This window comes from Typopeltis vanoorti, chromosome 17, assembly GCF_054136105.1.
Source record: "Typopeltis vanoorti isolate ZY-2024b chromosome 17, IOZ_Tvanoo_1.0, whole genome shotgun sequence".
Classification (NCBI taxonomy): Eukaryota; Metazoa; Arthropoda; class Arachnida; order Uropygi; family Thelyphonidae; genus Typopeltis; species Typopeltis vanoorti.
The window spans coordinates 104,582,745-104,608,796 of NC_143565.1; the positions used below are offsets into that span (position 1 = coordinate 104,582,745).

Sequence of the window (26,052 nt, forward strand, 5' to 3'; positions counted from 1 at the left end):
TAAGCAGCAGTTAGGTAATGATGTGAAAAAAAAAAAAAACTTAGGGAGTTCTTTCGATATGTAGCTAGCAAAAAAAAGAATGAATAGTTGATATATTTAATTAGCAGCTCATAAAGGATCGTTCATCCTAGTGAATGTGACATCATGAAGAGTTTAAGAGTAGTGGATGATGATGGTGAGGAAGAAAGACTGACTGTTATTGAGCAAGAGGTATATGGGGAATTGAGCAAACCTGATATTAATAAGGCTGTGGGACTCAGTGAAATATCACCACATATTTTGAAGGAATGTTCCAGGAAATTGACATTATCTACCTTGTCATATTTGTTTAGTATGAGTCTTATATCATCGGGTCACTTTCCAAAAGAGTGGAAGGAAGGGAAGATTATACTGCTTCATAAGGGAGATGACAGAACTCAAGCATGAAATTATGGGCCTAGTGGATAAGAGGAAGAGAGATGATACAATAGGGATGTACAAGTCGATTATTTATGTTTATTATATTATACTATAAGTTTATTATGGGATTAACATTGAAGAGGTTTTTCATAAAATGGTGAGAGAACAAGTAGTCTTCCCTAGAAGCTGTATAAGAAGGGTGTGAGCAAGAAAGTGAGAAGCAGGTTTTTTACATGATTTGCAAATTGAGTTGCAAAATTGAGTTGCAAATGATTGGAATGCATTGTCTGACAGTGTGTCTGCAGAGAAGCTGAATGCATTTAAGACACGGTATGATGAGCTGTGTGTATGACAAAGTGATCTCCCACAAAGAGTCTTTGACTCCTTGGGAGTCTTGGGATAATAATAATAATAATGTTTGAAACATTCTATACTTAGTAAAAAGGCTGCTGCTTCTGAAAGTCACTGCAAACATCCATGCCTCCATTAGAATTCAAACATATGACATTTGTTGGAGAACAGAAGCATTATCCACTTGTTCGACCTGGCTGACAATTGTCATGATAATGAATGATATTGTTACACAAAACTTATATGAAATGCACTTTTTTTTATGATTGACTTAGATTCTTTCATTTTCATACTTATTCTTTATGAACAAGATACATTTATAAATTCTATAGACAAGATATTTACATTTTCATTCTTGATTCTTTTTTATTGCACATTTTATTCAATAATGTGAATTTGATTTTGATATGATTTTGCAGGAATTTTACCAGCATTATATGGCTGTTCAAGATGGTAGGTTTCTTTGAATTTTTAATTATTTAATTAATATATAGTAATTACTTTTCTTGATTAAAAATATTACCTGACTCTCAGTGAAATGTGCAATTATTATTATATATGCAATACTGATGGAAATAGTTATATAATCGCTAGCAGAAGCATGTCATGGATTCATGGAATTTTGCTATGAGGATCTATGTCTGTCGTATTTGCACTTGTCACTATATTATAAACTTATTATTATCATTATTATTATTACTGTTATATGGACATCTCCATGGAGTCTGAAAACTTGCTGTGGAAAGTCCACACTAAACATCATTTGCATAATCTATATCATACCTCTTAAACTCATCTGTATACAAAGCACACGTGACTGCTTCTGGCAACTCATGTCATTCTTCTTAAGCTCATTGCATAAAGTGCACATGACTCTGGCAACTTATTCACCACTCTTTGAACAAAAAAAAAATCTCATCTTTATGTCATTTCTAACACACTTACACAACTTCCAAGGGTAATCTCTTGTTCCCTCACTTCCAGTCATGTATTGAAAAATTTCTGTTGCATTTATACTGTAAGACTCCTTTAATAACTTATATGTTTTTATAAGTTAAAGATAGCCTTGCCAATCTAGTTAATCAAGTGGTTAAGGTACTCACTCTCCAACCAATAGGCTTCAGTTTGGAATCCCACCATAAATGTTTGTGATTCTCTCTCTAGATGGAAGATGAATTTCATAGACCAGTGTAAGCCCCATTTATTGGAGATTTTATTTTATTTTCCTAACTTCTCAGTGTAAACAGTGTTACATACTATAGTCCCATATATAAGACCAGTTGAGGCCTAAGCCTCAACAATATCCTGTGTTATCCATCTCCAGACTGGGGCTTCAACAGTACACCCCCCAAGGCACTAAAAGAGAATATCTTGAAATCAGCTCAAGAGAGTCCAAAACTTAGTAAGCCCATACAACTTTGGGCTTACTTACTGACACCATACACCTTTTAAAGAATACAGCTGCAGAGGTAAATTTTGATATGATGTGACCTGCACCTTCTTGGTGTTTCAGCATAGTAGGCAGCTTTCTCATGATGGAGGATAGTAATGAGCGGTAGCCTAGCACCCACAACTTCTACATATATAACAACTAACTCATCTCTTCTCTTTACTACAAGGCCAGATTTCCTCATTCCAATGTTAGTCATATAGTGGAGTTCTACCACTGCTGCTATCCACTCTTTGTTCTTCAACCTATTCTCTATAACTCTCACTATTGCATTGTGTCTTTTGACATGTACTCATGTGTGATAACAACATGAGCCAAAGTTTCTATACTTTGACAGCCTGCACTGCAGTTCTTGCATCACTTCTTTTCCAAGATGTATGAACTCAATGTTAGAGCATTGAATCTTGTCCTGATTAAATTTGTATATTCAAATCTAGGCAGGAAGCAAGTTCTATTCTTGATCCACTGATGTTGAGAGGGAACTTGTTTAGATTCTTGTAATGAACTCCATTGACTGAGTGGTACAACATTATAGCCCATCTCCTTTGTTCAACTAATAATTCCATCAAGTGCCCATCCAGATGTAAATCATCCTTAATACACAAAGTACTACAGAGAGCAAGACATAATTCTGAAGTGGAGAGAGAAAATGTCTGTGATCTGGATAGATGTAATCTACATACTAACTATTGCAACAAGGGAATGCCATGATATTCATGGTTTTCAGTTACATGGAAAAATGCTAATGGCACATTATGAAGGTGATACAACCAAGAATGGACTGTTAAGTGAACAGCTGCATTCATCTAGGAAGTACTGAGAGTGGCTTGAAAAAGTTCCATGTTGGTCTCTAGGGTGTGGTTCCAGACTGTAAAAAACAGGAAATCAATAACTAAACAAACACACGTAATAACCACAGTAATAAGTTTTAATAAGTAAATATTTCATCCTAAGTATCTTAGGATATCGTCAGTACAGTTAATTCAAACACTACTAGGAATAACATACTGTTAGGGCACATGATTACAATGGAATCCCAATATGCGTGCAGTAGCGTGTTATAGAATTAAATTAAAATATATCTGGAGGAAAAAAAAAATTACATTAAAATAAGATAACATATATAAAAATTATTTTACACAATTTTGTATGACGATTTCCCATATTTTAGGAATGGCAAGAACGTCGTTATGGTTTAGATTTGGTCTGTGAAGTAGGGCTTCAGCACTTTCTTTATATAAACGTTCATGTTTATATAAAGATCTATGTAGAAGTTTGGTCTTTTTCCCAATGGATCCTATGGTTTGGGTTTTCAACTCCGTGTTGAGCTAGGCCAGATTTCTGCAGTTTGATAAGATGGATATGGTCTTGATGTTCTGAAATGCATTTATGAACAGATCCACCTGTCTGTCTATAGTAAGACAGTTTACAGGAGCATGGAACCTCGTACTCATAATTAAAATTCTGAATATTTTTACGTATTGTTTATGTTAGTATGTTTATTAGTTTTGTTTTCATAACACGCATTGTCGGCACTTGCGATGTGCCCATTATTGAAATTGTTTTGTTAAAAGTGATATGTAAAGCAGTTCAAAATTTATGTACTTACCAAATTTGAATAGTTGTGTTACTTTAAACAAATTTTATTGTAATTTAAAATTATCAAAAGTTGTGGTTTATGAGGACATTCTCTTGTCGCTAACGGAGACAACGTGTCAGCCATTATACGGTACTTAGTTTCTCGCTTGTCATGGAGTACGCATGCTCGCCGAGAAGTTTGATGTGTGATTGACAGCTGACAAGGAAAGCGTTTGGTATCTGAGTAACGGCTGTAAACAAGAGAGCGTTCGGAAAGAATTTAGAACACAGGCTGGGAGACATTCAGGTTCAGAAGGAACTTAAGTTTTTTAAGTGACAGTCGGAAGAAAATTAATAGTATATTCCGAAAAAGGAATCGTGGAACTATTAAGTTTCAAAGTGGAATAAGTATTGATGAATAAAAGGAAAATATTGCTATATGCGTTTTAAACGGAATATCAGAGGAAACACTAATTGAAAGATTAATAGTAGATTCCGAAAAGGGAATCGTAGAACTGTAAGTTTTTTTTTTTTTTATTGGAAGAGTTAAGACTGTCAATAAGAATTTAGTGAATAAAAGAAGAATTTGCTATTTACGTTCTAAAGGAATGTTCGAGAAAACTTTGATTAGGAAGTTTCATCTGTATTAAGGATGCCGGATCTGACTATTATTTCTACTGAAGAAAAGAGACAGAATTAAGTCAGGAAGAATTAATGTGTGTTACATAAGTGATGAGAAAGGATCCTGTAAAAATGAAGAATAGAGTCATATATCTTCGGAAAAGGGCCTTGACAGAGAATGAAACTGGCTATGAACTTTTTGTGATTGTGCAAACAAAGTGTTTAGTCTAGTCTTAAGTGTAAGTTTATTTTTAAAAGGCCTTGGATCCAATTAATTTGTAGTTAGTTATGTAAAGTTATTTGAAGTGTATATATATTGTTTTTGTTATATTAAATGTGTTTATTTTGTATTTTGGTCTTGAGTCAGTGATTATTTGGATTCTGAAAGAATTACGGTCATTGCACCAATTGGAGTGAACCCTTGTGCATATAATAATATATAGGTACACTCGGTAATAAATTAAAAATAATTGTTAGAAACAGAGATCATCTCTATGGTAGGATTAATAATATTATGATATGAATAATCTCCTCAATATAAAAATCCACCAATTATTAACAGGATCCTATGGTTTGGGTTTTCAACTCCGTGTTGAGCTAGACCAGATTTCTGTGGTTTGATAAGATGGATATGGTCTTGATGTTCTGAAATGCGTTTATGAACAGATCTACCTGTCTGTCCATAGTAAGACAGTTTACATCAGCATGGAACCTCGTAAACACACACCAGGCAGCATCAGAGGTGAGAGTTTGTCTTTAGGGGAGGGTAAGAAGTTATAGATCTGGTTGATGGGTTTGTAGGTAGTAGCAAGATTGTATTACTTCATAATTTTTGAAAGACATTTGGAGATGCCTTTGACATAAGGTACGGGAATCCTATGGGCTTATTCTTGTCTAGGTTGATGTGTGTGGGGAAGTGACTGATGATTTTTTGAGTTGTTTTAAGATTGTATCCATTTAGTATGGCTGTATATTTGATTATTTTTAATTCTTGGTTTAGAGATTCTTCAGAGGAGCAGAATCTGTGTGCTCTGGTTACTAATGATTTAATGATGCCAAATTTTTGAGATGGATGATGAGCAGAAGAATTGTGAATGTAGCGACCTGAAAATGTCGGCTTGCGAAAGAAAGAGGAGATGGAACCATCTTCTTTTCTTTGGATGTGTAAATCCAGAAAGGAGATAGATACCCTGTGGAGATTCTTTTCTAGTGTAAATTTCATGTGAGGATGAAGAAGGTTTATTTTATCTAGAAACAGATGTAGTTCTTGTTTGGAATGACCCCAGATAGCAAAGACGTCATCAATATATCACAGCCAAATTTTTGGTTTGGGTTTAAATGTGAAAATGTTTTCTTCAAGGTATTCTAGAAACAGGTTTGCTAAGTTTGGTGATAAGGGAGACCACATTGCTGTTCCTTCCTCTTGCTTGTAAATTTTTTCTTTCCAAATGAAGTAACCAGACGTAATAACAAATTTGAATAATTCAACAATATCAGATGGAAATTTTTGAGTTAACAAGTCCACCGTTTCCTTATGGGGTATATTAGTGAAGAGGGAGACAATGTCAAAGCTAATTAGCATGTCAGTTTCCAACAGTTGAATGTCTTTTATTTTTGCATGAAACTCTGTGGAATTTTTAATTGATGTGGCTAAGTGAACCTATGTGAGGACTGAGAAGGTTAGATAAAAATCTTGATAACTTGTAAGTCGGACTGCTAATAGAATCCATGACGGGTATGAGTGGAACATTATTCTTGTGAAGCTTAGGTAAACCATATATTCTAGTACAGTGCTTCCCAAACTTCTGGATGTCAGGGCCCCCTTTGCAAAAATTAAAATATTTCACGGCCCCCCTCGAAAAAAAATCATACACAGCGAATATTGCAAAAATCAAATGCATGTATCACATTTTTTTGCCTCTTACCGTTTGGTTCTGAAGACGATGCAGGCTGTTCTGGTAAAATATGAAATACTGGCCTTTTTTTTTTTTTTGAGTCTGTTTCTGCTTCTTCTGATTGCTTGTGGGATTTTTTTTTTTTATCAGCTACTTATCCATTTCAGGTTTAAATTTTTTTAACGTAGAATAGATCAACTAATATCACCACTTACCAATACTGGCACACCACAGACTGATAACATGAAATTAGTGAATATTACCTGAATAAGGGAATTCCCGGACCAGGAACATATTTCTCTTTTGTGACTTTTCTCCCTTTATGGTAATTAAGCCTAACGCGAAACAGACAGCAAAGGCAGGTTATTAAAACGTGCATATGATTGGTGCGGTATTAACAAAAGATCGTGCAACCAAAAGATAAAAGCATAGCTGACAACTGAATTGAAATGCTAACTCTCTTCAACCGAATTCCATATGTGAAACTGCCATAACATTCATTATATATATATATATATATATATATTACTTAGTTTTAACACTTTTACGAATTTTAACACGTTCAGTTGAATTTTATTGCTACCTTGGGAAATCGAACTCACACACATCTAATTAACAACAATAGTTTTTAGTTAGATACTATGTTTGCCCATGCAACATATGGTTTTGTTTAAGTCAATACAGCATAGTTTCTGTATGAGGGGACATGTGATTCATTAATTAGTGTGTTTTTATCCCAGTTGTCTCTAATTGCACTATTTGTTGAGAAATATATTACACAGTCTCCTCATACCTTATTCACTGGCATAATAAAAGTACTTGTTTTTATTGACTCTGCAGTATAGTGGCTGTCAGGGAGTGCGTGTTGTTTACCACTGCAAGCGAGTTACTATCTCCCCACATGAACTTGTTTAAGCTTTTTTTCATGTGTGAAGTATATGCGAAACTTTTATTGGTAACAGAAAACTAGCTCGGATGACAGTGATAATATGAAACGAGTCTTGATATGTATATAAAGTCAATATCAACAGTCCCTGATTACGAACGCGTGATGAAAGGGACAAGAAGATTTGGAGCTTCCCTGGAGAGCATTCGAAGTAAATACAATTAACCACTGCTTTGAAATGAAACATATGAATAAGCAATATTTACTAATATTCATTAAGTGCCGAAATACGCAGGAAGCAAAGTTTGTGAACCAGCACCAATATGTGAATTTTTCCATTAAAATATAAAAAATAACAAAAAAGAAATAATAAATAATAAAAGTTAAATACGTTTCTTTTGAAATAAAAAAAATTACTTCTTAAACCATTTTAAATTTGTTTTCATTATTTCACGGCCCCCCTCAACAAAACCCTACGGCCCCCAAGGGGGCCGCGGGCGACAGTTTGGGAAGCGCTGTTCTAGGAGGTCTAGCATGGTATGTCCTGAGTTTTTTTATTGTTTGTTCATCAAAGGAAGAAGTTTCATCAAGTAACTTGTTCAGTTTCTTGAGTTGTCTTTTTTGTAGGATTATAGTCAAGTTTGGTGTAAGTATTTCAATCTCGGAGTAGTATTTATGGTTTACTAGAATATATAGTTTACCTAAGCTTCACAAGAATAACGTTCCACTCAGACCTGTCATGGATTCTATTAGCAGTCCGACTTACAAGGTTTTCTAACCTTCTCCATCCTCACATAGGCCACTCAGTCTCATCAATTAAAAATTTCACAGAGTTTCACGCAAAAATAAAATACATTCAACTGTTGGAAACTGGCATGCTAATTAGCTTCGACATTGTCTCCTTCTTCACTAATATTCTCCATAAGGAAAGTAGACTTGTTAACTCAAAAATTTCCATCTGATATTATTGAATTATTCAAATTTGGTATTACATCCTATTACTTCACTTGGAAAGAAAAAATTTGCAAGCAAGAGGAAGGAACAGCAATGGGATCTCCCTTAATCACCAAACTTAGCAAACCTGTTTCTAGAATTCCTTGAAGAAAAAATTTTCACATTTAAACTCAAACCAAAAATTTGGCTACGATATGTCGATGACGTCTTTGCTGTCTAGAGTCATTCCAAACAAGAACTACATCTGTTTCTAGATAAAATAAACCTTCTTCATCCTCACATGAAATTTACACTAGAAAAGAATCTCCACAGGGTATCTATCTCCTTTCTGGATTTACACATCCAAAGAAAAGAAGATGGTTCCATCTCCACTTCTTTCTTTCGCAAGCCGACATTTTCAGGTCGCTACATTCACAATTCTGCTCATCATCCATCTCAAAAATTTGGCATCATTAAATCATTAGTAACTAGAGCACACAGATTCTGCTTCTCTGAAGAATCTCTAAACCAAGAATTAAAAATAATCAAATATACAGCCATACTAAATGGATACAATCTTAAAACAACTCAAAAAATCATCAGTCACTTCCCCACACGTCAACCTAGACAAGAATAAGCCCATAGGATTCCCGTACCTTATGTCAAAGGCATCTCCAAATGTCTTTCAAAAATTATGAAGTAATACAATCTTGCTACTACCTACAAACCCATCAACCAGATTTATAACTTGTTACCTTCTCCTAAAGACAAACTCTCACCTCTGATGCTGCCTGGTGTGTGTTTACGAGGTTCCATGCTGATGTAAACTGTCTTACTATGGACAGACAGGTAGATCTATTCCTAAATGCATTTTGGAATATCAAGACCATATCCATCTTATCAAACCACAGAAATCTGGCCTAGATCAACACAGAGTTGAAAACCCAAACCATAGAATCCATTGGGAAATGACCAAACTTCTACATAGATCTTTATATAAACATGATCTTTATATAAGCAATATGAACGTTTATATAAAGAAAGTGCTGAAGCCCTACTTCACAAATCAAATCTAAAGCGTAATGACGTTCTTGCTATTCCTAAAATATGGGACATTGTCATACAAAATTGTGTAAAATAATTTTTATATATGTTATCTTATTTTAATGTAATTTGTTTTTTCTCCGGATATATTTTAATTTAATTCTATAACACGCTACTGCACACATATTGGAATTTCATTGCAATCATGTGTCCTAACTGTATGTTATTCCTAGTATTGTTAATTAACTGTACCGACGATGTCGTAAGATACTTAGGAATGAAATATTTACTTATTAAAACATTACTGTGGTTATTACATCTATTTGTTTAGTCACGAATTCTCCACAGGTTTCATTGTATAATAAAGGAAATCAATAAAATTTAAAAAAAAAAAATCCCTAGCCCACCTGCAGTACTAATGTACTATAGGTTCCCAACCTTTCTTGGATAGGAGTTGCATAAATTATCACCTCATTTATACCTATCGACCAAATGTAACTCTTACACCTTCAATCTGTATTAATAGGGAGCACCATCATAGTTGCTTACTTCTGGATCCTCTTTGCTATGTTTCCATCCCCAAGAAATCCACCGTAAGTAACACTAACCAAATATATGAATAAATATGTGATAAGTATCATAGTTTTTTAAAAAAGCAATGTACTTCCGCATATCTCTTGTGTATTTTAACAATCCAAGTGATTCATTGAAATATTTTGTCCACTTCTGCAATTATTATTATTATTTCTTAATTAACCTCCACGAAGTCAACAGACTCATCATCGGAGGCCCACTCAACCAGCAACATGCCTATCATCATCATCATCATCATCATTATTATTATTACGGGCGACTCCAGGGAGTCCTTAGACTCATCGAGGGAGGCCTATACATCATATCCACACAACTATACGACATTTTCACAGTATCTATCATACCTTGCCTTGAACTCACTCACTGTCATAGCACCCACAACAGACTCTGGCAGCTTATTCCACTCGTTTACCACTCTAAAAGTAAAAAACCCAGCTCTAACCACACTCTTGCCCAGCTTTCATAGGTGTCCCCAAGTTCTCCCACCACCAGTCCTGATCTTAAAAATATCCTCTGAATTAATCCTATAGAAACCCTTTAGAAATTTGAATGTCTCAATCATATCTCCCCTTTTCCGCCTATCAACTAATTTCTGCAACCCAAAAATCTTCAACCTGTTCTCATATGGTTCATTCCATAGACCTGTTATCATCTTAGTCACTCGCCTGCAGATCCTCTCCACTTCCTCCCCATCAAGAAGGAACCTAGGTGACCAAATCTGGGCACAGTAGTCGAGATGAGATCTTATTAAGGCTCATTACAGAAGTACAATAACTTGCTTGTCTCTGCTCGTCAAGGCATTTTTCAACAACCAAGTGATTTGATGAGCTGATTTAGCCACGTTTGCGATGTGCCCCCTAAACTTCAACTCCCTATCCACCAACACACTCCCAAATCCCTGGCCTCATGAATCTCCTGGAGTACAGTTCCACCAATGTGGTATACTGCTGCTAATCTTTTCACCCCAAAATGCATAACCTTACATTTGCCACATTAAATTGACATCCGTTCTCCTTTGCCCAGCCCACCAAACTATCCAAATCATCCTGCAAAATTTTGACATCCTGTGCATTCTCTATTGCTCTACCTAACTTTGCATCATCAGCAAACAAATGAACAGTTCCTCTCAGATCCTTTCCTATATCGATAATGAACAAATTAAACAGTAGTGGTCCAAGAACAGAACCCTGTTGCACACCACTAGTCACAGGCCATCTTTTGGACTATATTCCTGAATAAACCACTCTCTGGTATCTCTCCATCAACCACCCACCTATCCATCTCACCAACCCTATATCCATTCCCAAATGTTGTAGTTTACAGATTAGAATTCCATGTGATATCTTGTCAAATGCCTTTGCCTGGTCCAGCAGTATCACTGTAAACCCATTACCCTTATTCAGTTCAGCCATCACCATGTTATAAAACTTGAGCAAGTTACTGAGGCATGATCTACCCTTCACAAAGCCATGCTGCTTTCCCATACAATATCTCATTTGCATCAATCCATTTCTGTATTTTTCCTTTGACCACTTTCTCCAAGACCTTGACAACGACTCCTGATATGCTGATCGGCCGGTAATTTGCAACCATAGTCTTGGATTCTCCTTTATGCAGTGGAACTATTTTGCTCTCTTTCCACACCTTCGGGACTAAACCAGACCCCAGACTCAGATTAAACAACATGGTCAAGGGCACTGATAATTCTTTAGCTGCTTCACGCAAGACCCATGTCAGTATACCATCCAATCCCACAGATGTATTCACATTAAGGTTCTGTAATAGACTATTCACCTCCACTTCATTCATCACAATTCCCATATAAACTAATGGTTCCTTCATTTTTTCAATGTCACCACCTGGATGATATACTTTTGCAAAGTGCTCGTTCAGTAACTCCACTATAATGACTGATTCAGTGATCTCCTTACCATTATCATTCCTTAAAATCATTTTGCCATGTACAGTTTTTTCCTTGCTTGCAGCATATTGAAAGAACTGTTTGGGATTCTCTTTAGCTTGCAGCTAGTTTCCTTTCATAATCCACTTTTGCTTTTTTTACCACACTCGTTACCCTTCTGGCCTGCACTTTATACTGTTCGTGTGCCTGCAGGTCACCTCTTTCTTTAAATTCCCTCCACAGTTGTTTCTTTTTTTGCAGCTCAAGCTTAATGGTGTTATTCATCCATTTAACCCCTACTTGTTTTACTATTCGGACCCTAGCTATGCAATCAGCCCCTGTAAATGCTCCTTGACCACTTCCCATGTATCGACATCCAGCCCTTGCAGTTGTACATGCCATGGCACTGATCCAAGCAATCTCCTAAGCTTGTGATACTTGCCAGCACGGTAATTCCACATATACCCTGTCTTAATCGAAAATTCCACACCTTTAGCCACCTCCCAGGTCAAGACCTTATGATCACTGTCACCAGTAGGTGGCAACATGGTCATATTCATTACAGTCAAATTCTCAGATATTACCAGATCAAGCACTCTCACACCCCTAGTATTTTCAATTACATGCTCTCTCAGATAGTTATCCCTTAATAATTGAATAAAATCCATTTCCTTCCTCACATGTGTTCTCTCCTCCTTCCAATCAATGTTACCATAGTTGAAATCCCCCATAATAATTACCCTCCTTCCACTCATTTCATCAATTTGTTTATGCATACTATCTCCACCATCTATTCCATCACCTGGTCTATAGCAGTACCCAACTGTATATTTTATTCTGCCAGTCTCAATCTCACACCAAATAGCCTCAAATGAGCTCTTTTCACTATCCTGCGATACAACTTCAATTCTCCTTGGCTGCAGTTCATCAGCTATCATCAATAACACCTCTCCCCCTCCATTTTATTCTCTCTATCCCTCCTAAACACACTATAACCTACACATTCTATCCCACCTAACTATATCATCTTCCGTCAGCCATGTTTCACTAATGCCAATAACCTGTGGCCAGGTAGAGCCAATCAAGGCCAAAAATTCTTCCTTCTTGTTCCTAATACTCCTGGCAGTGATCCCTTTGTCCCACCCCTATCGTGGTGCGATATTCTAATTATCCCATTCCGATTTTTTGTCCTTAGTACTGGCTCGGGTACATTATATACATTCTTACACTCAACTGTCTCACTGATGTCCACATATCCACTCCCCCTCTTCCTTGGTAGTTCTAGTTTCCCTGGTTCTACACATCCATTTTCACTTCATTCAGCAACACTTTTTCCAGTCTCTGCACACCAAATCCATTCAAATGCAGGCCATCAATCTTGTATAAATCCTTTCACCCATCAAACTCATTCCACACGTCCACGAATTCCACACCACACCATCTGCATAACCTGCGCATAATGTCATTTGCGATTATGGCCCTCCTTTTAAACTCCTCTCTGTCATACCATGGCAAGAGACTCACCATTCTAACTCTGTCACTCTTTTCTTTCGCCACCTTTAACAATACTTTCAAGTCCTCTCATAAAAAATTTATCTCCTTTCAATTCATTTGTACCCGCCACAACTATCAATTCTTTCACCCTCTGTTTTTGCGCTCTAATACTCTCACTTACATCCTTAAATTTTGCACCCGGTAAGTACGATTTAGTTAAACTCCCATCTATCACTCCTCTTAATAACGAGTGACCATACAACACTCTTTCCTTCATTTCAGAAACTCTCCCACTCTTACGCTTATTTTTCCTTTCAAACACTTGTTTATTTATGTTAGCCAAATCACTCTGGAAAGAGTTTTGCATGTGCTCTAATTTTGTATCACTGCGCGCAACCTAGTGATCTCACTTCCTACAAATAATTCCTCTTTTTTTTATCATTTAAACCATTTTCTCTCCCTGTATAGTTGATTTCACTCTTTCTTTGATCACTGCTCTCATTGTCATATTGTACATCGCAATTCCCTATCAAGCCACTATTTTCACTCACATTCTGGCTTTCTTCAACCATAACTGTCTCACACCCTGACACATACTTCAACTCCTCACTTTGCTTACACTTTCTGCACATTCTCCCACCACTATCACTTTCAATCCAAACTCCAGTCTCATTCAGGAATGCATACATCCCACACACACACATCACATTGGACAAACTCTCTCATATTACAATTTTTAAACAAAGCCGTCGTATTTTTGGACGCCATTATCTTACATCGCATTGGCATCATGTGGTAATCTATGAAACATATCATTAAAATACTAAATTAAATAAAACGGAATTCACACCAAAATCACACAGACACAACAAGCTACCAAAATTAGACAATATTACGTTATGATTCAAACTGATATTCTAATTTTCACTCAAAATTATACTTAGCTTTCGGTAGCTCTCTGAAAACACTACAGACTGTGTAGCCCTCTAGCAGAATCCCGCGATCATAATGAGCTTTGAAGTTATTTATCCTACCTGCACTCTTAATGCATTCAGGCAATGCATTCCACTCACTGCCAACTCTCCACATAAAAAATAGGGCCCAAGAACAGAAACATGAGACATGCCACTGGTCACCTTCTTTTTCTGAGACACAGCTCCATCATATGCAGCTTGTTGGTATCGTTCAGAGAGCCAATCTCCGGTCCATCTAACAAGTATGCTGTCTGTTCCCATCCTCTGCAGAATGTATTGTTAATACAAGAAATGTTAAGGATTTTAAGATTTGGTATGATAAATATGTTGTCAATTGAATGAACCTCCTGCAGTGAATCTGCCGACTTCATGGATGGTGCAATTATAATAATAATAGTAATAATATACAAGTGCTGCTGTGATAAAAAGTACATTGATATGTAAGGATAAGGAGGTGGTGCCTCTATATAAGGCATTGGTCAGACCACATATGGACTATTGTATTCAGATTTGGTCACCTAGTTTTCATTGTGATGTGGAAACACTAGAGAGGGTTCAAAGACAAATAACCAAAGTAGCCTAGTCTTGAAGATATTTCATGTGCAAACTTTGTTTACTTACACTTGGATAAAGGATTAAACAAGAATATAATTTATTGGCAAGGTTAATTTAATTTGTAACCAAGTGATAAAACCTACTTCTCTTTTTAGACAAACAATAATTATTATTATTATTACATGACACCTCCAGGGAGTCCAAGGACTCGTTGATGGAGGGCACCTACTCTACAACCCTCTGTCTCCACTATTCAACTACAATGAATCACAGCCAGCTACACCAATGCCATCTACCCCCAACCACCACTAGTATTTTCACAGACAATCACAAACATCCATGCCCACGGCAGGATTCAAACCCGCAGCCTTTTGGCTGGGGAGCAGATATGCTAACCACTCGGTCAACCAGGCTGGCAGCTGGTTGGCTGAGTAGTTAACATAAATACAAATAATGAAGTTGCATAAATTACAGGATTTATTGCAGTAATTCCTTCATTAACTGAATGTGGTACTGTTGGAACTTTCTCTTACTAAAATTGCAGATGTTACACTCATCTCCACTCAAGAGTCTCTATTGAATTTCAGACTTTTCTTGCCTAGTGTTACAGTAAATGGTATCACTGTACATACCAACCTAAGCATATGGTTTTTTAGACTTTAATCTAAAGGAGCAATGTGAATGGATATTCTCTCAACTTTGCTGGACTTTGGGCTAATCACTAGACTTATCTGATGCCACTTGTATACTGCATGTTGTATTATACACTGCTTGCATAGTTCATATATATTTGTTATTTTAAGCTCCTGCGGAGAGCATCGACTTTTAGCTTAAATGAGTTTTTTTTTTTTTAATATTTTGATTGCTTTACAATTCTTATATTTTTAATTCCAAAACAATTCTATTCTCTTATCAGAGATCTTATTAAAGTACAGAGTTTATATTTTAACTTATTCAATTTTATTGATATTTTCATGTTTCTTAATTAATAATTTTGTAGTTATATGTTAACTAAACATAATTTCTAGCTCAGTACTGTATTATCTAATTACTTCATTCTGGTGGAAGATGAAACTGTTTTTTTTTTCCAGCCTCCAGAATAAAACCCAAAATTAGAGAACAACCCAATTCTCAACCAAGATTATCTTTGTTTGCAATTTTTAAAAAGGTAGGTTTATTATTACTATTATCATTATCAGACTACTGTGGAAGCAGAGCACTTGTTACTTACTATTCAGTTCTTACTATTCAGACACAGTGCTCATTAACTCTGCCTTAAACCAAGTTTACAGTTTCTGCACTTGCCACTCTTAGGCAATACATTTCACTCATCTTCACTATCCAGTAAAAACCTGCTCCTTGCTGCATTGCTTCATAAAGGTTTTTCTTATACAAAAATTACATCCCTAGAATTTGAATAAGGAGGAGCCTCTTGTTTTTACTGTTTCCTTCCAATCTCTGAAAAATCTCTTTTGCATCAATCTAGCACAGACTTCCTCATCAACTTTTGTCTCAGTTGTTTTGGTAGCATTTTCCCCGTGAAGGATAAAAATTTGATGTTTTAAGGATACTTGTGACATAAAGACTGAATAATATAAGCACGTAAACACAAGAAAGATATTTAATTAACCAAATATTTTGGTCTGGAAATAGCAGACTATCTTCAGTGGCACTACGAGAACAGTTTTTAAAAAAATACAAGGTGGAATACTAACAATAGATCATTTAAAAATAGAACAACCCGCGTGATGTTATATCACTAAGTATTAAATGGAATATTTTTAAGCAGAGACATGATTGAAATAAAGATATTAATTAATAATATTAAATAACATAAAATTAATATGAATTAATGAGTTATCCTGATTAGACTTTCCCAGATTTTTCTGGGAAAGTCTAACAAGATAATCCAAATTATCTTCCCATTTTCCTTCTCCTAAAGACAAACACTCAACTATGTCTCTTCCTGGAGTTTATCAAATTCCCTGCAACTGTGATCTTTCCTATTTTGGACAAACTGGACTTTCTCTTGAAAAAAGAATCCAAGAACATCAATCTTCCATTCATCACAATAAACCTGAAAAATCTGGATTGGCTCAGCACGGGATTGAAACTAGCCACAACATCCTTTGGTCAAAAACTCGCCTCTTAAATAGATCCTGTTATAAATTTGAACGTTTATTCAAAGAAAGTGTAGAGGCCTTACTCCATCTTTCTAACCTGAATCGGAATGACTGTATATCTATATCAAAAATCTGGGAAAGTCTAATCAGGATAACTCATTAATTCATATTAATTTTATGTTATTTAATATTATTAATTAATATCTTTATTTCAATCATGTCTCTGCTTAAAAATATTCCGTTTAATACTTAGTGATATAACATCACGAGGCTTGTTCTATTTTTAAATGATCTATTGTTAGTATTCCACCTTGTATTTTTTTAAAACTGTTCTTGTAGTGCCACTGAAGATGGTCTGCTATTTCCAGACCGAAATATTTGGTTAATTAAATATCTTTCTTGTGTTTACGTGCTTATATTATTTTGTCTCGGTCATATCATGTCCTTCTTCCTATTCATAGATATTCTTTACAGATGGGATTTCCTCATTCTATTTTGCATTTAAAATTCCAGAAGCTTGACACAAGCTTAATCTCTCTTTTCTGAACAAGTCATATTATGGGGTTTGGCAACAAGGGCTTTTAAGCAAATTACCATCTTATGGTCTCTTCCATCCTTTGTAATTGAATTGCCAGTTTACTTTGAGTTGTTCCTTGCATGTAATGATGGAGGATGTTCTCTCTTTCAAATTTCCTACTGATGCAGATTTCCTCAGGACTGTTATTTCACCCACTCTCTACAGTTTTGTTGATGATGGCACTCCGTATTCCTCCTGCTCATATAACAAACCTTGCAGTGCTTAAACATCTCAAGCTTCAACTCTCCACAACTTTTTATATCTCATGCTTCGAGATCATCTACAATCAGTGCCTAAACACTAATCTGCAAAATATCTTTCAGTGCAGGGTGGTAGCAACCTACTCACCTTCAATTCTTCCAAAACACAAAGACCTTAGTTCTTCTTTCCTTATCTTTGATAATACCCAGCTTAACAGTCACAATAAATCTTTTCTCAGACTGACCCCCCACCCCCAACCTTTCCTTGTGCAAACATGCATCACTTCTATAGCATCCTCAGTTTCCCAAAAACTTGGCATCTTTTTTTTTGCCCAAGGTACTACTTTTTTCATCTTGAAAAACAGACCAATTGGCCAAAAGAATGTACATTTAACAAACACAGTACATTACCTTTAGTCACTTAAGGCTGTAATTCAAATTGAAACAAAATTAAATCTCCTTGAAAAACCAAGCAATTTAATTTATGTATAGCAGTTCACATTTAATTTATGTACAGCAGTTCACATCCAACCTGATTAAGTTGTACTGCAGATTGGATTTATAGCCTCTTTATTTCTAACTGTTTTGTCCTCTTCAACAACGCTATAATTCACCCAAATGCCTTATCCCTTCCATTTTCTCCAATATATTCACCAATAGTTGTTCCTATTAGTGAATTCTGTTTGGTTCTGAATTGGTTCTGCTTATTCAGAATCTCCCAAATATCCATAACATCAGTTTCGCATCCAGCTTCATCTACAAACAACTGTGTATCTCCTTTAAATCTCTCCTGATATAATTAACATATAAGTTAAACAAAAATGTCCCTAAAACAAATCACTGCAGCATACCACTAGTAACTTTTCTGTAATGGGATATGATTTTCCCTCATTCACAACTTGCTTATAAGTATTAGATATGGGTATTCTCCAATCTTCTATCAGGCTTGATAGTTTGTTATCTAGACCTACTTCTTAAAGTGGAATTTAAATACCAACTTCTCCTGTAGCAATCTGTCAGAGGCCTTCGAAAAACTAGACATACATCTAGGCATCTACCCCCCCCCCCAAAAAAAAAAAAACACAACCTCCTTAATGCCATCCCTCATAAAGAATCTTGATATATTATTATTATTATTATTATGGATATCTCCATGGAGTCAGTAGACTCATCGTGGTAGTCCCAAACTAGCAAAACAATATCTGTCATATCTCTTCTTGAATTCATTTACAGACGAAGAGCTCACGACTAAGTCAGGAAATGAATTCCACTCATTCACCACCCTCCAGGCAAAAAACCTTGTTCTGACACCCTTGTTAACCACACTCTTCTTTAATTTCCAGGGATGAACTCTTGTTCTTCCATCACTATCACACAGCTGAAACATTTCCCCTGCATCAATCCTATAAAAACCTTTCAGTAATTTAAATGTTTCTATCATATCCCCTCTTCTCCACCTATCAACCAACCTCTGCAATCCACAAGCTCTCAATCTATAATGTAGGGAGCATTTTTTACATCACTCACAAACTTAGTCACTCTTCTCTGAACCCTCTCCACAGCCCCCTCATCTCCAAGGAATCCAGGTGACCAGACCTGAGCACAGTAATCCAAATGTGGAAGTATCAATGCTTTATAAAGGGGAATAATGACCTCTTTATCTCTGGATGTCAGCGTGTTCCTCAACAACCAAGTAATCCTATGTGCAATCTTGGACACCTTAGCAATGTGTCCTCTGAACTTCATCTCCTTATCTACCAACACCACTAAGTCCCTAACCTCATCAATCTCTTGGAGTACTGTTCCATCAATGTAGTACACAGCTGGTAATCTTTTAATCCCAAAATGCATGACTTTACACTTTTCCACATTGAACTGACATCCATTATCTTTAGCCCATTCTACTAGCTTATTTAAATCATCCTGCAAACTTTCAACATTGGCTTGATTTTTTATTGCGCTACCCAACTTTGCATCATCAGCAAACAACTGAATATCTCCCTGTAAGCCATTTCCTATATCATTTATGTACAAATTAAACAACAATGGCCCAAGCACAGAGCCCTGAGGCACACCACTGGTCACCTGCCTCATCCTGGACTCGGTTCCTCCATACACCACCTTCTGGTATCTCTCCCTGAGCCATTCTCCTATCCATATCACCAATTTAGTATCCATTCCCATCTGCCCCAATTTGCATAACAGTGTTCATGGGGTATCCTGTCAAAAGCCTTAGCAAAATCCAGAAGTACCACTGTGTAGCCAGCTCCTTTGTCTAACTCAGATGTCATTCTATTATGAAAAGTTAATAGATTGCTAAGGCAGGATCTACCTTTAACAAAACCATGTTGGCCTCTATAGAGTATCATATCCTGATCCACCCATTCTTGAATTTTGTCTTTAACCAACTTTTCCAATACTCTTACCACTACTCCTGAGATGGTGATTGGTCTGTAATTAACTACTGCAGTTTTAGATATTCCAATAAATTATGGAATATCTTAGATGGAATATCTAAATATCTTAGATATTCCATCTAATCCTACAGCAATGTTTGCATTTAAATCTTGCAATATATTAAATACCTCTGATTTCTTAGCCTTCAATTCTCACATTAGTTATTTCTACAGGTACGAGATATCCTCACTTGACTTGGGTGATAGACTTTTGAAAAGTCATCACTCAGTAACTCGACTATTACATCAGATTTTGTCACCTCAATACCATCAGCACCCACTAAAGTTCTCCTTCCGAAGTCATTCTTCCTTTTACTTGCCACATAGAACTCTTTGGGATTACTCTTGATCTCTTTTGGCTAAGGTCTTCTCATAATCTGATTTAGCTTTTCTTACTATGCTGGTAACCTTCCTAGCTTAAGCCTTGTACTGCTCGTGGGTGTACTGATTGCCTTTCTCCTTGTAAATTCTCCATAACATTTTCTTTTTTTGCAGATCAAGCTTGATACTACTGCTCATCCATCTAACGCCCGCCTTGTTTGACTTCCTGACAATTTGGACACAATCTGGTATTGCTTTCCTCAGATACCTGCTGATTTTATCCCATGCACTGCTAACATCTTTTCCTTGCAATATGTTCTGCCATGGGATGGCTGCAAGCTCACGCCGAAGCTTGTTATAATTGCCTAACCTGTAAATCCGTATATACCCCTTCTTAACCCACAGATTTTGCAACCACCCAAGTCAATACCACATGATTGCTCTCACCAATTGAAGATAACGAGGACACCTTACTTATGCATATAACCTCTGAACCAATAACCAGGTCCAACACTCTCACACCACGTATCCATTCAGTTATGTGCTGTTTAAAGTAATTATCTCATAGAAGATGTATGAACTCCATTTCCTTTTTGCTACATGAAATTTCCTCCTTCCAATTGATATCACCATAATTAAAATCCCCCATAGTAATCACTAACCCTGCACTCATTGCACTAATTTGCTGATGCATGAATTCAATATCCCCCCCCCCCCCGTACTCCCTGACCTATAGCAGCATCCAACTGTATATTTGGTTGCGTTGGTCACTATTTCGCACCAGACCGTCTCAAATGAACTCTCATTCACATGTCTATCATCTTGATATACTACTTTCTTTGGCTGCAACACATCAGCTATCATCAACAGTACTCCTCCCCCTGTTCTATCTTCTCTATCCTTCCTGAAAATACTGTACCCATCACATTCAATTCCAGTGACCACATCTTCTGCTGACAGCCGAGTTTCACTAATGCCTACAACTTTTGGTGAGATTGCACTGACTAATGCCAAAAATTCTTCTCTCTTATTTCGAATGCTTCTTGCATTGGTATATAAAAATTGAAGATTCCCTTTAGATCTTGTACTGGCTTTACAACTGATATATAAGTCACTAATTTCAGTAGTCCCATGCTGATTTTTATCCCCTCTCTTCTGCAATTTATTCTGCAAATAAGGATCAATAAATATACAATCAGTGCTAATGTTTCTCTCTCTTACACTCAACCTTTTCAATATTAGTTTCCCTGCCCAATTACTTCGACTTGTTCAGAAAACAGTAACTTCTTCAATCGCTTATGTCCTTCCATGTTCAGATGCAGCCCATCTCTAGCATACAACTGTCTTTTTCCTCCACACACTCCAAACATCAACAAATTCCAGACCTTTTTTTGCACATTCTTGCAATCATATCATTCATTATCATTGCTCATCTACTTAACTCGTAATTGTCAAAGCGAGGCAGCACACACACACACTATCCTCCCATTGACACTTTTCCTCTTCACAATATCTAACAATGTTCTTAAATCTTTTCCTACACGATTTATACCACCACTCAGGTCATTTGTACCCACCATAACTATCATCTTGTCTGCTTCATGCCCTCTCTTTATTGCTAAAGCCACTCTTTCTATTGTCCCACCAGCCAAGCACTCCTCATGCATACCACTCTCCATACCCTTAATCATAGAATCACCATATATCTTACCACTCTTAACTTCATTCAAGTCCGCACAAGCGTCGCTCATGGACTCATTTTCTACGCTATTCAGCATGACTCTCCCAGTTTCATTACTCAACGCTCTATTACTTACCCCCTACTCTCATGACATCTCGTTTCTTCTAGGCCACTTGTGGTTTTATTTTGTTGACTCCCAATCACTCCCATGCTATTTATTACTGCATCATTCACCAAAGACTCATCCATACGTAATCCTGTTCTAGTTACTTCAGCTAAAGTAATCTCTATAGTCCTAATTTCTCTGTTTAACACATTAAACTCAGTTTTAACTTCCAGTATCTTCTTAACGAGCACTTCCAATTCCTCATGCAGAAGATGAAGGTCATTTTTCATTTTCATGAACTCCCACTGAAGTTCTTCCACTATGGTCCCAATGTCAGCTTCCATTCCTAAACACTTCAACCTATCCCGACACTTCTCACATATGTTGACATTTTTGTTCTTCTCATTTAGCCAGACTGACCACAGATCCTTCACATTCTTCGGCACATACATGTAGCAGTTTCCGCAATGCATCCATTGCGAAAAATCTAACGCTGAGAATAGAAGTCCTGCGTCCAGTTCTGAATACTAGTCATCAGCCTATCTCTAACATTTTAACCACTGCTCCAGATACACAAGCTGTGGGACTGAAATTTGAAGCAACAGTTTTGACATGACATAATGCAGTGGAAAAATTTTCTTCAACTTATTTTGGACTTTAACTTTTCTATGTTGTTTATTCAACAAGCATGTCAGATGATTCTTTAAACTAACTCCCTTAAATATTCTCTTAAAACATATGGTTATCATCAAGTCCTGTTACTTAATTGACATTGAGTTTACTTAATTCCTTCACTTTCTGCTCTTTCTGTCCCAGCTCTCCTTTGCCATTTTGCTTTCACTGACACTTTGTACAAATTCATGTTCACCAGCATGGATTGGTAAATGAAACTATGTTCAGCTTATCTAATTCCCTAAAAAGTGTAGGCAGAGTCAACTTTTGGAAATCAGTGGAAAGTTGGTTTCCACCATTAACCATATCAGTATCTGAAATCATGGCAACTTGGTAATTTTCAAGGCATTGTGGGGAAGGGGGGTACAGCATAGCAGACAAACTGCTGATCTCATGATTTTAAACCCTTACATTCATATTTTCACCAGAAATAGTAAGTACTGTGGCTTATTTTTTCTTAGAAATGGAGTAAAAAGCAGAAGTTGACTAACTCAGGAACCAACTTGCTGGATCGAGAGGGGGGGGGGAGCTAGAAAAAGTTCTAATTGATGATGCTTTAATGGGAGGTTCAGTAGAATTGAAATTGTAACAGCCTTTCTGTTGGCAGTCTGTCATTAATAGTATCAGAAATGTTTCCCCCAAGCCCAAGGTAGATGACCGAATCATTCAGTCATCATTCCAGCTAGATATATTAATTTCTTCTAATAACGACAGATTCCAGGAAGAGGCATTCACATTTTTAATAACATTTTCTTATGCACTATAGAAAGGTATGATTGATCTATTCTAGATGATTCACATGACCAGAGCAAACAGCTTTTTTTTTTCTTTCCCGATGCTAATTAACGACGATATAGAGCCAAGAGGCTATTTTTTTCCGGCGGCATAAATCTACAACACTAGAGCAACTCGGAGCAAAGGTGGAGCACTATCCTTATTATACTACCCAGGTGTACTACCCAGGTATTGACTTACGCTTGGACTCGCTGATAGTTCTTCGGCATGAAACTCTTAGATTTCAATCTCCGAGTTTCATATGCGGCTTTAAAATAATGAGGGATTGATTATCCCCTTAACTTAATTAGCTAATCAATGCTGTTACTGTTCATTTCTTTTTACATATTTTGTAGGACTAGCCTGTCTGATCATAGTAAGTCGATTAAAGTATTACAATAGACTAGCATTGCATATAAACTCATGAACTCTAGGATGTTTGTACTAAGGATGGAAAGCATTCATGAAACATATTAAATATAAAATGATATTGATCATTTTATATTTCACTGAGGTTTTGTTTTTGAAATATCACTGCATTATGCTGGAAAAACTATTTCTAGTGGACTTCAGAGCTTTTATATTTTTTTAATTTTTTTATTTATTTATTTTTTTGATTACAAGAGTAATTTGACTTGAAAGGATAGGAAAACTATGCTCCCCACTCTGCATCTCATTTTGCTCTCCTCATGACAGATAATACATTTGTTTGTTTTTTATCCATTTGTTTAGGAAAGAGGCTTTTAAATGAAGCAGTTTGGTACATAAATGAGATAGAGAGAGAGAGAGATCTCGGATGATAGACAGCTCTTTGCCTTAGAGTTTTTAACTGTTGTTTGGAATTACAGCTAAAACAACAAAGGCAATAAAGTAAATGTATTATGTCTGTTAATTATGTATGTGCTTTTCTGGCCAGTTTGCCTATACTTCCATTTAAGACCAGCTAACTCAACTTCATCTGAAAAGCTCTTGTAAAGCATCTTTATAGTTCAAGCATTAAAACCTATGTCTTTCCAAGGACATTATAGAGCTAACTGAACCACAGAGGCTTCAGAGTTTTTATAATATGTTTTTTGATTCCAAGGGTAATTTGACTTAGCATACAGTTATATTTCAGTTTTTGCAATTTATTTATATATATGAAAGCTGAAATGGTTGTCAGATTGTGATACGAGTACATCCAAACTAGGAAGTATTTTGTTGTCTTCTGCTGATAATGTGAACAATGTTTAATTGAATTGTAAATTGAAATGTTATAGTGTTGTGAATTGATGCAACACAAAATGTGTTGTTAAAGTAATTCACAAAGGAGTGCAAATATAGATGTGTATCAAAAGATATATTTCGGTGATTACACCACATTTTTTATTATTAACGGTTATGATTTGTATTTATTAATTCTCTTGTTTAAACTTTAAGTTATACTATTTACCCCCTGAAGATGTAAATCCTATGATTTACGAAACTTGTCGGGAACTATTATTTCAGTATTTTGTATAACTGAATAATAAAAAATGTGGTGTAATCACCGAAATATATCTTTTGAACCAATTAGCCACAGAAGTCTACACCTGCAATAGATGTGCATATTATATCCACATCTACACTATCTACCAGAAACTGTCTGGACACTTTAGCGATTTACAATTGATACCAGCAGGCAAACCCTAATATTAGGTATGTCCACCTTTGGCTTTGATCACCTCCTGCACTCTTTGAGGGAGGCTTTCCACCAATTGTGGCAGATATCAGGTGGAATTTGTCTCCATTCCTGCATTCCATTTGTCTCCATTCATCAAAGCAGGCACTGAATTCAGTTACAGATTGAGGTTGTGCTGCTCTGGACCTCAAACGCTGCTCCAATTTGTCTCACGTGTTTGATGGGGATTGAGGTCAGGACTCTGGGCAGGCCAGGGCAGTCATTTAACATCCATCTCTTCATACCATTCCATAACAGCTGCAGTTTTGTGGCATGGGGCATTATCGTCCTGATAGTAATAAGGGTCTGTTCCATAAAAACTCCACAGCGTAGGCAGCACCTGGTTATCCAGACTATCAAGGTACTGAGCTGCCTTCTTGGAACCATGGACAATGACCAGTGGTCCCACTCCAAACCAGCCGAATGCACACCACACCATTGCTCCTCCACCACCAAACTTTATGGGTACAACACACTGTAACAAGCATTCACCATGCTACCTACACACCCATACTCTGCCATCAGAGTGGAAACAGGTGAACCTCAATTCATCAATTCAGAGTACTGTTTTCCACTGGTCAGTTGTCCAGTTGACATGCTCTTTGTACTAAGCGAGACAAGCCACCTTGGTCTGGGTTACTGGTACCCTGGAACTCAACATGGATGGTCTGTGTTGGTTGTAGCCAGTTTTTTGTGTGCCACCCATTTTAACACCCTGCTATTACTGTCAGTTTTTCAGTGGCCACCCTGGTTGTTTTCCTGTACTAGT

The 26,052-nt window shown here is 36.5% G+C and overlaps 1 protein-coding gene across 1 annotated transcript in view; it reads left to right on the top strand.

Moving 5' to 3' along the window:
- LOC150097734 (equilibrative nucleoside transporter 2-like) overlaps positions 1-26,052 on the top strand; it is a 260,759-nt gene that overhangs the window by 158,236 nt on the left and 76,471 nt on the right. The window contains exons 9-10 of the mRNA XM_090407215.1: positions 1,170-1,203; positions 15,766-15,842. Coding sequence (XP_090263341.1) covers positions 1,170-1,203; positions 15,766-15,842 — 111 coding nt within the window. The remainder of the gene's footprint in view (positions 1-1,169; positions 1,204-15,765; positions 15,843-26,052) is intronic.